The 15,785-nt window shown below is 30.9% G+C and overlaps 1 protein-coding gene across 7 annotated transcripts in view; it reads left to right on the top strand.

Annotated features, from left to right (window-relative positions):
* LOC134723402 (SLIT-ROBO Rho GTPase-activating protein 3-like) overlaps positions 1 to 15,785 on the top strand; it is a 65,041-nt gene that overhangs the window by 38,829 nt on the left and 10,427 nt on the right. For all 7 annotated transcript variants that reach the window (XM_063587034.1, XM_063587045.1, XM_063587020.1 and 4 more), the window contains exons 2-16: positions 381 to 564; positions 1,014 to 1,179; positions 3,760 to 3,822; positions 5,898 to 6,056; positions 6,582 to 6,710; positions 7,496 to 7,717; positions 8,349 to 8,450; positions 8,780 to 8,947; positions 9,898 to 10,001; positions 10,247 to 10,355; positions 10,989 to 11,049; positions 11,562 to 11,639; positions 12,483 to 12,614; positions 13,768 to 13,870; positions 14,386 to 14,601. In XM_063587034.1, the coding sequence (XP_063443104.1) occupies positions 381 to 564; positions 1,014 to 1,179; positions 3,760 to 3,822; positions 5,898 to 6,056; positions 6,582 to 6,710; positions 7,496 to 7,717; positions 8,349 to 8,450; positions 8,780 to 8,947; positions 9,898 to 10,001; positions 10,247 to 10,355; positions 10,989 to 11,049; positions 11,562 to 11,639; positions 12,483 to 12,614; positions 13,768 to 13,870; positions 14,386 to 14,601 (1,996 nt within the window). The remainder of the gene's footprint in view (positions 1 to 380; positions 565 to 1,013; positions 1,180 to 3,759; positions 3,823 to 5,897; positions 6,057 to 6,581; positions 6,711 to 7,495; positions 7,718 to 8,348; positions 8,451 to 8,779; positions 8,948 to 9,897; positions 10,002 to 10,246; positions 10,356 to 10,988; positions 11,050 to 11,561; positions 11,640 to 12,482; positions 12,615 to 13,767; positions 13,871 to 14,385; positions 14,602 to 15,785) is intronic.

Here is a 15,785-nt window from a genome sequence, read left to right as displayed (position 1 = left end):
GGTGTTGTTAGTATAAAATTGAACACCTACTTTGTGTATATAAATAATTATAATGGCTCAGTAAAGATTGCAGAGCATGAAATTTTATTGAATCCCATCTAGTTCTCTTTGTACTTGGTCTTTATAGTTATATTTTATTGTAGCAGTAAAGGTTGAAGCACTGAATCATTGGAAGTTGTTTAAAAGAATAGCTTGTATAAAAGGTATTTTAACAGCCTTGGTTGTGTTGGTCACCTTGACACATTAACTTTTATCATCTTTACTTTACAGGGGAGGTAATCAGTATAAAAATACCCTTTGACGAAGATACTAACAATTTTTCATGTCACAAAACCAACAAAATTGCAAAATTAACAACTCTTTTTCTTTTTCTTCTTCAGATATACGCAATCAACTCAACGAACAATTAAGATGTCTCGAGAATCGTCTAGAAATTCAGGTGGCCATGGTACAGGAAATTCAGGAATTTTTCCGACGGAAAGCAGAAGTGGAACTGGAATATTCAAGAAATTTGGAAAAATTAGTGAAAAGTACAAAGTTACGACATCGACAAGAAAAACAAAAGTAAGAGAGCTTGCAAGCATATGTATTCAACTCATAAATGATACATGAACAAAATCATCATAGTAAAGCTTGTCTTGCTGTTACCATAAAATATTCACATTTTCAAATATTTTGATTATTGCTAGTGGTTGGTAATTTTATTCATGCTATTTGTCATATATAAAAGAAAGGGAAAGAACTCTTAAACTGATTATGAAGATGGAAATTGATATTCAGTAGAGAATGGCTATTTTCACAGACCATATTGGAGACAGATATTTTCTATCTTATTTCAAAATCTTACTTAAGCCTTTAAAAATTTAATGATCATTGATAGTCCTACTCTTAAATTGACAGTGGAAAGATAGGTTACATTTGATATGGACAATTAAAATTTTATAGTACTTTCTTTAAAGTCATCATTTTACACATTATACAGACACCATTTAATACAAGTTTGTTCTTTTCAGACGTGAACATTGGTCCCTGTTCTCCACATTTACATGCTGGCAGCAGCTGTTAGATATTACCAAGAAAGAAAGCCGAGATCATGGTTCCTATGGAGATGTTTGCAATAACCAGTTAGCTCATAGGCTAGGTGACATCATAGACAATTCCAGGAGAATTTTTAATAGAGTAAGGCATCAGTAATGTGAATGGGGAACTAGTGACCTAAAGTAACAATTAACCCACATGGTAGTCTCTGTCTGCATTTAAGTCCCATTGGTGACCTTCAGCAGTTTTCTGCTCTTTGGTGGAGTTGTCACTTTGTTGGCCTTCAGCTGTTGTCTGGTCTTTGGGTCAGGTTGTTGTCCTCTTGACACATTCCCCATTTCCATTCTTAATTTTATAATATTGAAGGTGAAATGTCTGAAACACACAAAAATTTTCAGACTACAATTACAACAGCTGTATCTGAAATGTATTATGTAACACAATAGATATAATTAGTAGATTATAATTCTGGATGTCTGTGAAATATTCAACAACAAATTACATGCATTTTCAAAATGAGCACATGGTATAACATGTATTCCTGCTATGTACTAGATCAACATGCCAAGCCTGATTTGTTACTTGCTAGTTTACAAGATCTGCAGAATGAAATGTTACCCTACCTAGGCACAATATTCTTTGCTCTTACTCCTTTAATGATGTGTGCTTAGTGGAGAAGCAGCAAATACAAATTTAAAAGCCTTTGTTGGACCTAATCTGTATAGGAACCCATGACTTCCTGTACCCGAGGGGTGCATGAGACTACAGAGGGGTCATATTTAGCTGGCTGGTTGTAATATTTGCCTTATTTGAAACTTATCAAGTATAGATTATACTGATTCCTAAGTTGGTCATTTTATATCATTTTCTTCTTTAATTTATGACTGTCAACTGCAGAAACGGGGTATTGTAGACCATACAACTTCACTTGGTAGATAATGATATTTTAATGTAATCTGGTAGGAGGTTAGACACTGATAATGAATAACTGATCACCTCTTTAGTGAAGCAAAATATTCAAAACAAACATAAGAAGATCCTCCATCAGATTTGATCATGATAAACGTAATAACTCTTTCCTATCAGTAATTTCCTTGTAATTTACCTCTTGTTGGTATATTATACAAAAATGTGTAAATAAATGATGTCATTTCCCTCATGTTTTTATGAAAATAACTAAGTTTTAACCAATTATGAAACAATTTGTCGTTAAGTCATTTATTTTTTAAGTATAATGATAGAAAACATGTTAAAATAGGATTTCATTTATTCAATTTTGTAGATCATAAAAGTCTTAATTTTGATGTGTCATGTTATTATATTAAATATAAATTGATCCACCACCATTAAATATGTTTAGATCTCCATTATTATTTTATATTAACCAAAAGCCGGTTTTAAGATCAATGACAGAAGAACAGTACAACTGCAACTGTATTCAGTCATTTGTGAAAAACTGCTGTAACTTTAATATGTAAAATATGTACAAAAAAGATCAAAAGGGTAGAATAAAAAATAGGTATGAACGAGTTTAGATAAACATTTTAGTATATAATTACTTCATTTGGTTTTTTTCTAGGTGTATTTTCTGTAATATTGTCTTAAGTTCACCAGGCCTATATGTAATTTCATAAGAGAGAATGTATATTATCTAAATGACCCAGAAATACAAAAGATATTTAATCCATATTTATTTAAATTCATTCTTAAGTGGGTTGAGGACTAGACAATAAATGATTGATATCATTTTTACCTGATATATGGACTGTAATAAATGTTTATAACACCTGTCGTAGATTTCTTAAGGAAGGGGGATTGTGAGACTTAATTTTTCACCAAATGACCGTGCAAGTTTTAATTTGCTGCTGAAATTTTCAATTGAATACAAATATTTAAGGAAGAGTTTTCTCTGTGGGAAATTGCATCCATATTGATAAATTTTCGTACAATGTATATTATATTAAATGTAATTGATAGATATACATAATACACCTAGGTGAATATAAACTTTGCGGTCAAATAACACTTGTTTACTGAACCCAATTTTTCTTCATGGATAACTCTTCTTATGATCTGTAACTACACCCAAACCTAACATATAAAAGAGTGGGATAGTTAAAAGCATTTACAAGTGGAAAAATACATGTATAATTTTCATTTGGTTGCTTTCATGATTTAAGTGTGCACAGCAATAAATCTTATATTACGGTAAACCTTAATTTGTAATGAAATATAATTCTGTAACCCTCTGATGTAGAATATCACTTAGGCAAAAAGAAGATTAAACAGAGATGGAAAAAAAATTGTAGATATATTTCCAGTTTCATAAAATAGAATTGAGAATGAAAACAGGAAATATTTCAAAGAGCAAAAAAACTGTAAAAGTCCACCAATGGGTATTCAGCACAGCGTTTTCTTTCTTTTAACAATTAAAGTTTTGGGTGGAATAAGTTTAGAAGGAAGTAGGTTTAAGATATTGACAAGGAGGATCCCTTTTCATGCATGTTTTATTATATGAAATCAACATCTGCAACAGAGGCTGAGAAAGTAGTTATAATTAATGATGCAAGGTCACTTAAATCACCATGTGTTACACAATGTTTACATGTTTTTAGTGATCTGTTCGTGGGTAACTTGCTGTGTTATACAATGTTTACTAGTTTTAAGTGATCTGTACGTGGGTAACTTGCTGTGTAACAGTATACTTTTGTCTACTTTTAGTGTAAAAATGTTGGTGATGAAAGCCATGAAGAAATAATGAAGGCATTAACAGAGTTACAAAGTGTAAGTAAATACCTGTTAAAAACAGCTGATAAGATTGAACTTTAACCTGATTATGTAAGCAGGTGAGAACATTGACATGACACTACTGTCTATTGGTATTGATTTATTGGAGAAGCAATTAATAAGATGGGAAACATACATGATTCATTTAAAATAAGGAAATTTTAGTGAATCAGCAATTATTTATCTTTACTAAGCACCTTTATTTATTAAATCTATGAATGACAGTTCAGTGACTGTTCATAAATAGAAAAGTATGGGTGGGGTTCCAGTGAGCAAATGAATAAATATATGACTTTGAGTGTACAAATAAGTTGGTCATGATGACATAATTTCTAAATAAAAATTTAAAGACAATTGAATTGAAGTAATATGAAACTTGATTCAAGTGTAGATTGTGTCCTTGTTTCCTGGAAGAACTAGGTCAACTTTGATTTCATTTCCATTGTTTTGGTTTCAAGTCTTAATATCTTGGGAAAAATAAATATTGAAGTACATAAATAAATATTATTATAGAGGACCCGACATATAAATTTGAAGTTGGAACTGATAGCCAAATCATATCAATACAAATCTTCCAGGTCCTATCTTTGTTTAAGGAAAGAATTATGTATAGTGGTACATTATATAGTTTGGCCTTCTTGGAAAGTAAATATCTATTTGTTCTGAATTACTTCCTTGTGATAAAAGGAAATAAAAGTCTTAACCTTATAATCTGTGCATCAGTAAATAATCTAGGTATAATTTGATTTCAGAATATGATCAGGCCTTCTCTGATTTGTTAGAATTTTTAAATTTCCGTCAGATCATGAGTTACATTGTATATTAAAAGGCTTATTGACAGATATTTGTAAGAAATTAGTCACATCTATCTATCTCCAGCCTACCACATAAAACAACCAAACAGTACCAGATAACTCAAATAAATAGAGGTCTCAATTCTGAAATCTACTATGAGGGGGCTCTTAAACCTTTTCAGAAAACTATGAAATCTAAATATAATCTAAATTCAATACAGATAGAAAATTTTGAAATATATGCTAAATCATACAAATGTATTGGCAAAAATTACAAGGTTAATGAATATTGGCCAAGCACATACATGAACCATTATGGACTAACAAAATTCAGGGTAAGGAGAACAGGAATGAAGAATATTACTGATGTTTCATTTCCATGACTAACCCTCATAACAATCTAACTGTATTTGACAGGTTTATACACTTATCAAAACAAAAATATGTATTCCCCTATATTCATTAAGAAATAGTATACTTGTAAATTTGTAATACAATACAAAATATTATTCTATGATTAGCTTCAAGGTCATCTTATAATTACTGGTATTTTTATTTTGGCAAATTAATGAAAAACAAACAATTTGGTTACACGTCTTAATCAAGATATTTCAATTAGAAGAGCACTTTACTACCTTTCCATTTCCAATTTTACTTTGAACAAAATAATAATATTAGTTTATTGGATAGTGAAAGAGTGAATGATTATTTGGACAAAAGCATTAATGTTAGATTTGTAAATACAGAACAGTATATATTTTCTTTAAAAATGTTTAGGCTGTAAAGATACTTTGAACATCACATAAATTTACTGATGCAAAGTATGTTTTTACAGCTGACTACTTTTATGTGTGTAATAAGTTCAATTAATAAAATTTTACTTATTTGTTATCTGAACCATGAATTTGTTTATTACTGGTAAGTATAGAATAACTAGTTCTACAATCATTTGGTGACAAACACATTAATAAGATTGGATAACTATCACTGCAACTCCAAAACTGGTAGTGAACAAATTGATGGATAAATTGATTGCATGGTCCACATAAACCTAAATTTCTTGCACTATGCACACACTCTTATTTTACAGCTATAATAAAAATAAAAGAAAGAAAAAATTGAAGTCTTTTTCTGTTATGAGTACTATCTAGTATTTATTCTCAGGACATCAACCTCTAAATATACACAAGCCTTGAAGAAAATACAAGAATAATGAATTCATAGTTTGTTATGAATATTTAAGTGAGCCATTGTAATAATGCAGAGTATTTATTTTAGGCTATGAAAACATATCATGCCTACCAATCAGATAGTAAGTCAGCAGAAGCCAAACTTAAAACTGTAGAAACACAGAAGGCAAAGTTAGAACAACAATTAGCTGGCAAGAACGCTACCAGTAATAGGAAACTTAAGTCATTTAACAGACAGACAGAAAAGGTATGGATTAATCCTTGCAAAAGCTGATTATATGACTTATAGTAAAATTCTTCATGTTTTTCAATTTTTTTATTTTGATATGTTTAAAGTGTAAAATTTAGCAAAAGGAGCTGTGCCAGTTTAACCAGGAAATTAGCTTTTCTGCAGTGGAATTCTATATTTTTGATACACATTATTCCCTATATAAAGTAGTGACAGCAGCTTTGGGTTTTTGCAGGACTAACAAGGAAACTTTTCTTGAGAACAATCAGACAATTTATTTTAGATATAAAAAATCCTCAGACAAATATAGATGCCTTTGGTTCTTTTAAATAGGCCAAAAAGACAAAAACCAAACAACACAGAAAAAAAGAAAAATTAAACATGGTTACATTTTAGATAGACAAGTGCCTTAACAAATTTTCAAGCTGTTATTTTAGACTCACAAATTTAAGAGGCTAGCTAAAGTTAAATTAGGTGTTTTCATGCATTTTGTTATATAATGAAATAATGTACAAATTCAGTATTTATTCATTTCTTTTTCAGAGAGAAACCAAATATATGGATAATAAGAAAAAAGCTTTAAAGGCTAGGAATGATTATTTGTTAGGTATTGAAAGTGCTAATGCGTCCATCAACAGATATTTTGCAGATGATTGCTCTGACCTTATGGATGTAAGTCTCATCATGTCTGCTCAATTCTGTCAATTTGCCAACGTTAATTAATATGCTTACTGTCTTAGATGTAAACATCTACTGTGATAGGGGAGTTTTATGTTTCCTTTAAGATTTGAGACTTAAACTAATTTATCTATGATGAACAGATGTTGTAATGTTGTGATAACATATAGGTATATGATGACAGATAGGAGTAAGGTGAATCAGGTTATTCCCTTGCTATAAATAGATTTCCTTGAGATAAGGAGGATGATAATTCTTTGATGTATTCTTTGATGTAATTTTCAGCATGAGATACAGTTATATTTTGACGGTTTAATTGAAATAAAAAATGAGTCAAAACATTTTCATTAAATTTATTTAGATAACCAGGTATTTACATTCATTTAATTAAAAATAAGATTATATATTTTTACTTGTTTGTTATTTGTATCTGTCCAATCTCACAAGTCTAGAAAGTCATTCATAATATGATTTTAAACCAATTTTAGGTAAATAAACATTGTAATCAAACTATTGCATATTTCGATGAACATGGACAACCCATATAAAATCCCTCAATCCATAAGCAAATATAGCTTATACATACACATAATGATAATAATTTTGTATGCACCAAAAAAAAGAATTGCAAAATATTCTTGAGTTACACAATTATAAATAAAAAAATGTACATGAAATAGAATATAAAACATAATACAATATATTAAACCAATCTGATTCTTATGTCTAATATTCTATCTTCGATAAATAGATCTCATTCAATATAAACTTTTTTTCAGTGTATGGACTTTGGATACCATAATTCTGTTCGATGTTCAATGTTGGTATATCAGTCATGTCATAAAAATTTAGCCAAGGGACATAACAATGCTTGTGAGGTGGTCAATAAGTGTGTGGGTGACTTAGACGCACAATCTGATAAACAAAGATTTATAGAACTTTACAACTCTGCTTTCATGCTTCCAAAAAAGTTTGAATTTCAACCATATCGTGGAGATGAGGTAAGTAATAGTATAGAAAGATTTGCTTAAATTGTTGAAATTTGATATAGAGATGTGATATGACATAGATATCAAAGAGACTTAAAGTGAAATGAAAAAACTGTGGATTCATTTATTTTCTCGGGTATCAGTTTTCATGGATTGCTGAAAACTTACATATTGTGGTTTTGCCAATCTCTCTATAACAAAGACTAGGGGAAATATGATATTTGTTGAACATTTGAATTCAAGGTTCACCCGTACCCACGAATTCCAAGAAAAATTGGTATCCAACAAATAATGATGAATCCACAGTAATATAAGTATCCATTTTAGTTTTGTATTGTGGCTTAACTTGTAAAATTGTATTCAATCTTCTCTTCAGTAACAAGGAAAATTTTAGTACCTTAAATAAAAAGGATGGATTAACATGAGGAAACAAGAATATCATAACCATATGATGACATTGGAGACTTTATAATAGTCACAAAACTATGCCATTGTTTGACATTTCACATGGGGGGTGGGGGAAACATAAATAAGAATTACATACAAACTAACACACTAATTCTTACCAGAAAGCCATGGCCATATTGGATCCAATAACTGATATCTGTATAAAATATTATCAAATTATTTGTATAATCTGCAGGTTCAACAAGTTAGTGCTCAGAAATCAGTTCAGGATGATATATTACAACGATACCATGCAATTGGTGATAGGTTACGAGATTTACGTCTGGAAAATGATGAGGTAAGATTTTGTTAAAATCAGGATGATATATTACAACGATACCGTGCATTCGTGATAGATTACAAGATTTGCATCTGAAAAATGATATGGTAAGCTTTTTGTCACTTCTGGTTTTCTCAATTTAGGCAAGTACAAACATAAAGCAATTATAAATAGTTGTGAATTTGTAAAAATAGAAGGACAATTGTGAAGTATTGTTAGCTTGAAATTTTGTCAGGTTTTGAAAGTGTGAAATTGGTACTATAGTGATATAATGCGATAGGGAGACTATGCACAATTAAAAACTCTACTGCTACTAGAATTTTTATTTAACCATTTGTTGTTTGTAGGTTTGGAAAACTTTGGAAGAGACTGAGAAGTCATTGAATGATAAAATCAACATTAAAGACTATGATGTCTCAACTTTCTTCCTGGAGGAAAACCATCCTCCAAAGTCTCCACATGAAGCTGCCAAAAGAAGGGGGGATAGAATAGAATTAGAGGGGTTTTATTTAGAAGTGAGTATATATTATAATATTCTGTTCATATAAAAATGTATATCTGGAAAAGGTATTGTTGAAAATTGTCATATATTATTCAGTTTTGTTTGAAAAATACAAGAAGTGTTATGAGAGATTGTTATTTGATTCAAAATGAAGTAGAAAAAGGTTTGTTCATGGATGGATGAACACTGGTTATTATACCCCCTTTAAAATGGGGGGGTATACTGTTTTACCTCTGTCTGTCCTTCTGTCAGTCCGTCAGTCAGTTTTTTGGTTTCAGGGTTTATCTAAGTCAGCTATACCGTGTGATTCGTTTTCAGATTGATCACTTGACAACTTCCTGTTTACCGAACACTTGTATGATTTTACACATGATAGCCAAGTTGAAAATTTTTGTCACATTTTTCTCAGGAACAACAATACAAGGATTTCTGAAATTTGGTTTCAGGATTTATATAAGTCAGCTATACCGTGTGATGCGTTTTCAGATTCATCACTCGACAACTTCCTGTTTACCTAGCACTTGCATATTTTTACACTATTAATATTATTCACTTGCGGCGGGGGTATCATCAGGGAGCAGTAGCTTGCAGTTTCACTTGTTAACCCAAAAGTAGAGCAATTGATAGAATTCAAATGGATAATGGTTCTTCTAGAAATTGAGTTACTGTAGATTCATTTATTTTTCAAAGGTTCAATTTTCATGGATTGAGGAAAATTGGGATTTTGCTGACATTTGATTTTGTAGTTTTGTCCCAAGTTGCATACAAGCCTATTGAAAATTGATGTCTAATTGCACATACATAATCTTTTGAAAAATTGTACTCCACTAATAAACTGGAATTCACAGTTACTGTAAGATACCTGGCATTTCTCTTACAATCTAAAAAAACAAACTTGTTTGACTGTGTTTAAGGTACAAAAATAAATACATGCTTTATATTAGATAAGTTTTTCTTTTTCAGAAATTTCATAGATATACATTAAGTTGCAATCAAATTGCTAGATTACAGGCCAAGTACAGTGCAATACAGAAAGCTCTCGGTGATAACTTGTCTACTAACTCTGGGTAAGAAACAGTAATTATATAACATTCATTTTAAACTAAATTGAAAACATTGAAAATTTAGTTGAGGAGAAACTAGCCATTGATATTATACATTGTTTTAGATTTAGATATATACAAAAAGGCTTACATAGTTTACATAATATTGTTCCATTAAAATCATTTTGATTAGCATGGCTACTATCATACTATGCTTTATTTTCCAGATAAAATTATAATATTAAAACATTATTTATTCTATTTTGAAGTAGTCGACCACCTTCACTACCCCCTAAGCCAAAAAAGAGAAGAATTGGTCGATCACAGATGGTAGGACAGCCAAAACTATTTGGTGGAAGTCTGGAAGAATATATAGAGGTAAAATTATCAGATGTGTTAACTACTTTGCCCTTGTATGTTTAGGGAGAAGTATCAACTAGTTTGAATCCCAAAAGTGGCATTTATAAGTGGCATTAAAACACGAACACTCAATCAATCAAACTGTTTGAATGATGATGTCACTAGAAGCACTGTAAAAACCTAAACATACTCTGCCCACCAAAATAAGATAAAAACTGCATAACAGATGACCGCAAACAGGCCTGGGGTCATTACATTGCAATGTAATGCAATACATTACAATTACTTTGTGATTCTTCCATTACAATTACAATTACAATTACATTTTTTCTCAAATTCCGCAAAGGTTATATGCATGTTCAGTACAGAAAAAAATTAATGTTGTGTGTATAAAATACTGTTAAAATATTCATGTAGACAACACTAATAAATTTACTATCATGACATTTTAGAACTTTGTTGACAATCATGTTTTAGGTAGAGTCTGGATTGATGGGTGTTCAAAGCATAATTTAGAGATCCCTGCAATGCCAAATGCACATTTGTCTTGTTAAATGGACTGTTTTTATCACATCTGTGTAGGAAAAAGTATATTAATGTCTATAACGTTTGGATAAAGTTGTAAATGTTTTATTTTTCCATATCTTGCAGGCTACCAGTATGGATATTCCTCTTGTTATTAGAAGTTGTGTTCGGGCAATTAATCTTTATGGTAAGTTATGTTAATTAAAAACAATTTTATTAATTGCACTTCCAATAACTATTAAAATGAATGTCAGTGAGTTTACAACTTGCGTATGATAACACAAAATGAACATCAGTCAGGGCCTTTTATAGCAAACTATACAGTATGGGTTTTTCTCATTGTTGAAGACCATACAATTGCCTATAATTGCTCATGTCCACTTCTTTTGAACTGTGGTGGATAGTTGTCTTATCGGCAATCATATCACATCTCCTTATTTTTATACCAAGTGGTCAAATATGATCTGCGATGCTTTTATCATGCTATATCAACACTCATATTTAAGTTTACATTATTTAAGACACCAATAAATTTTAATACAATGTTAATACATATATTAAAAACACAATTCATTGATCGATTAACATCATTAATTAAAAAAAACCTGCATAAAATGTTTTTTTTCTTTTCAAAACACACGGAATTTGATTCAAATTCCTGTATGATTCACTTTTTGAAGACTCTTTTATATTTTGTAGGGATGCATCATCAAGGCATTTTCCGTATATCTGGTGCTCAAGTAGAAATTAATGAATTTAAAGCGGAATTTGAAAAAGGTAATATATTTTGATCATTTAAATAATGTTTGTACATGTATAAGTTGAATTTGTTTGTTTGGTTTTGGTATTTAATATGTAATAACTTCAGTAGATAACCAGACAACTCTAACAGTCTAGCCACAGGCCAGCCCACTAGGCGTGTAAAGATGCTTTCGGGTCTGTAACAAGCCAATTGATTCTAACAATTTTCCAAAAAATTAGGCTCTGGGCCTGTAGATTCAAAAATTTTGTTATGTGTGCTTTGTTAAAAAGTTTACCAAAGTCATCAAAAACATTCAGAAGGTCAGTTTCTAATTCAATCAATGATATAAAGTTATTACAACTCTGAAATCTCTCTTTATGTCTTCATTTAGTATACAATAAGTCAAATCAAATGTTCCGAAAAAAGAATGATCTACAAAATTGACAAACATCAATAATTTAATGATTTCATTGATTAAGAATTCATAAAAATTGAAGACAAATTTGACAAGAATCACGATGCAATTAAACAAAAGAGAGACAGAATATAGTATAGAGATAACCAAACTCATATTGAATTGAAAGTAAACTGACAAGGACATGGCCAAATAAACAAGAAAACAACAGTTGACAAAACACAACATTGAAAATTGAGCATGTACCCCATCCAAACCAAGGGTGATTTCAGGTACTCCAGTTAGCAGACGACAGTTAGGAGTTCCTTTTCCACATGTAACACCTGTCATGCTACTTCTATGAAATACATTCATTTTGAAATGCAAAAATACTATAACATTTGACTAAAGTAAAAAAAAACATTTTGGACATTTTTTTAACACATTAATATTGTGTAAATATACCTGTGTATTTGAATTGTAGGAGATGATCCTTTGGTAGATGTAGACCCCAGTGACATTAACTCTGTGGCTGGTGTACTCAAGTTATACTTCAGAGAATTACGAGAACCTTTATTTCCTTTACGCCTCTTTGAGGAACTCATATGTTGTAGTCGTAAGTTAATACATCATTACTTTTATGAAGGGCCTGATGGGGTGTGTGTCTCATCACGATTCACAAGTAGATTTTTTTGTCAATCACAATTCACAGAAAATAAATTTTCATGATCATGGATCACAAACTTATAAAAGAAAAAAAATCTGTAGAAAAACGGATCACGATAGCAAAAATGCGCTGATCATGAACAAGGAAAATAACTCATAAGGCCCCTCTTTTATATTTGCAGAAGATCTGCTTTTTAAAGAAATGGGTTTTATATGTTGTTAACACACATTCCATTACACATAAACATCTTGCATATTACATGAAAATTAGTACAGAGAAAAAAAACAAAGCCAATCATTAATAAACACAACAAAGCAAACTGAGAACAATAGTTATTAAAGGTACCAGGATTATAATTTAGTACGCCAGACTTGTTTCGTCTACATAAGTCTCATCAGTGACGCTCATATCAAATCAAAATATTTATAAAGCCAAACAAGTACGAAGTTGAAGATCATTGAGGATCCAAAATTCCAAAAAGTTGTGCCAAATACGGCTAAGTTAATCCATTCCTTGGATAAGAAAATCCTTAGTTCTTCTAAAAATTCAAGATTTGGTCATCTTTATTTCCTTACATTTTAAAATATTTCAATTGACACAATAAATACATGTGGTGTAATGTGGTTTGTAATAGTGGGAGGTAGCCAATGGGAGACAACTCTATCTTTTAATAATTAAAAAAAAAATATCAAATACCCTGTGGTGAAAAAGTTGAATAATGGTTGATCAAATTTTATCACTTATAAAATAGCTATATATACAAGAAATTCAATTATTCTTTGAACAGGTGCCTTGCAAAAATTGAGCATTACTCCTGGCAGTTTGGCAATATTTGTTCTATTTTGATTCTTCCAAATACACAACATAAACTAATCAACAAAAACCCCACAAAATCTGGGGGTATAAATGTCATCTTTGATTATCCCCAGGGTGAAACAAAAGCTGCTTTATGTAGAGAAAGCATTGGTTCCTGTATTTGAATATCATGGCAGTAAACTTTCATCACTACCTTTCTTTTTCTTTTAAAAATGGTTGCCAATACTGACTTTATGTTTGACATAGAGGCCTTCTTTTGATATTAACATTCATATACTATTTACAGAATTACAAGAACAACAAAGGATAGAAAAGATAAAGGAATTACTAGCTACTCTACCTAGATGTATTATAATTGTTATGAGATATTTGTTTTCATTCCTCAATCAGTAAGTACAATCTCTCAATCAGTGAATACAATTTTTGATTTTGATTTAATTTGGTTTAATTGGTGGAGGAAGCTGGAGTGCCTGGAGAATACTACAACCTTTGATAGGAAAATGGACAATCCTAGTCAATTAAGATTGGAGTCAAGTGCACCTGTACGAGTGGGGCACAATTTTCAATGTAACCACTACAAGTAATTTCTGTGGAAAGAGGAGAGAAAGGAGCATGGCTTCCAAAACAGTCAGTGTTTCCAGTCATGGTTTATGAAATTAATATTTTTCTGACAGGTGTATGGTTAAGGCAGACATCAAATGTAGATTTGCCACTTTTATATTATTCTGAGGGAAATACCTAGTGTGTTTATTACTGAAAAAGATACACCAATGACAATTTATTAAAAAATTATGAAAAAACAAAAGTTAAAATATAAGATAGTTTGTAAAAGCATCAAACGATTTCAGAACATTTACTAAAAAATACATTATCCTCTCAATAAAACTATGTTAATATCTTACAGTTTATCAGAATACTCAGATGAAAACATGATGGATGCCTATAACTTGGCTATATGTTTTGGACCAACTCTGTTACCCATCCCACCAGACAGGGACCAGGTGTCATTTCAAAGTAATGTCCATGAAGTTGTAAAGACTATGATAGTCCACCAAGAAGATCTATTCTCTGGTGATGATACTGGGGGAATGATGTATGAGAAATGTATTCTGGAAGACAGGTAACAAAATACTTGTGTTCATTATATCAGGACCTGAATGGGGTTTATATTATATAGACTGATTTGCTAGAAATAGATAAAAATGGATTAAAAAAAATAAGAATGGAGAGTGATGAGCAAGAAAATAAAGGATAGACAAAAATGGCAAAAAGATAAAGAATACAGATTTTTTTTTAAAGATCTGCTGTACATATTTATAAAAACTAAAACCCCTGACATTTGATTACCTCTGAATTGAGAAGTTCTGTTAATACTGCCATAAGTTGACACCTAGCTGAGAGGGACTATTCTGCCACATGTGTATTATACAAAATAATCATATGATGCAAAGGCATGATTTTTTATTCATCTGTACTATTAAACGAGAAGACCTCATTTTGGGTGTTGCTTCTCTTCCTTCCACAAAAAATCAATCATCATGCCTCTGTGTCCTATAGGTAACATGCATAGTCGCATTTGTCATCCATTCTTATGATTATTCAGATTGAGTTATTTTGGGAAAAAAATGACAAAAAAAGAGTCCGGAAATGATTCCGTCATCAGACTGACTTTTAGTCATAGATAAGACCTCCTGTTTGAAACATGCACAAATGCAACCAATCGTATAATAGATAACAAAAAAAAGAAAAATAGATAAGCCAATCAGAGCGTTCTCCATGTCATGGTGTTTAGATCGCAAGACCCACATCTATTATACCTCCTTAGAGCGGACAATTATTTTTCGCGTGTATCTACATGTAAACTACGATTATACTTCTTTAATATATAGAGAATCTCTGTATTCTGTCTTTTTTTTTTTTTTTTAAATGTTATAACATTATACTATTCAAGGGGTCATACCAGTTGCATTTATATTAAAATAAGTAAAACATGTGACACAAGTACAACCAATCGTAGAGCATTCTCCATATCATGGGGTTTAGATCGCAAAAATCACAACTATTATATCCCTTATATACATCAGTGTAAACTATGATTATCATGACTACTTTAATATATAGAGACTCTCTGTATTCTGTCAGGGAATATCTATATATAATTTATTGTTAAAATGGAAAATAGTGATTTGGCAAAAATGAAAGTAAGGTAGATTTTAGAGGGAGGCAGGACCTTTTTCGGAGCGTCAGGATCGGATGTTTTTAAGCTTGGGATTTGGGGATTGGTCCTTACCAGTGGCGGATCCA

This window comes from Mytilus trossulus, chromosome 1, assembly GCF_036588685.1.
Source record: "Mytilus trossulus isolate FHL-02 chromosome 1, PNRI_Mtr1.1.1.hap1, whole genome shotgun sequence".
Classification (NCBI taxonomy): domain Eukaryota; kingdom Metazoa; phylum Mollusca; class Bivalvia; order Mytilida; family Mytilidae; genus Mytilus; species Mytilus trossulus.
The sequence above is the reverse complement of the archived record's forward strand: the minus strand, read 5'-3'. Positions and strand labels throughout refer to the sequence as shown.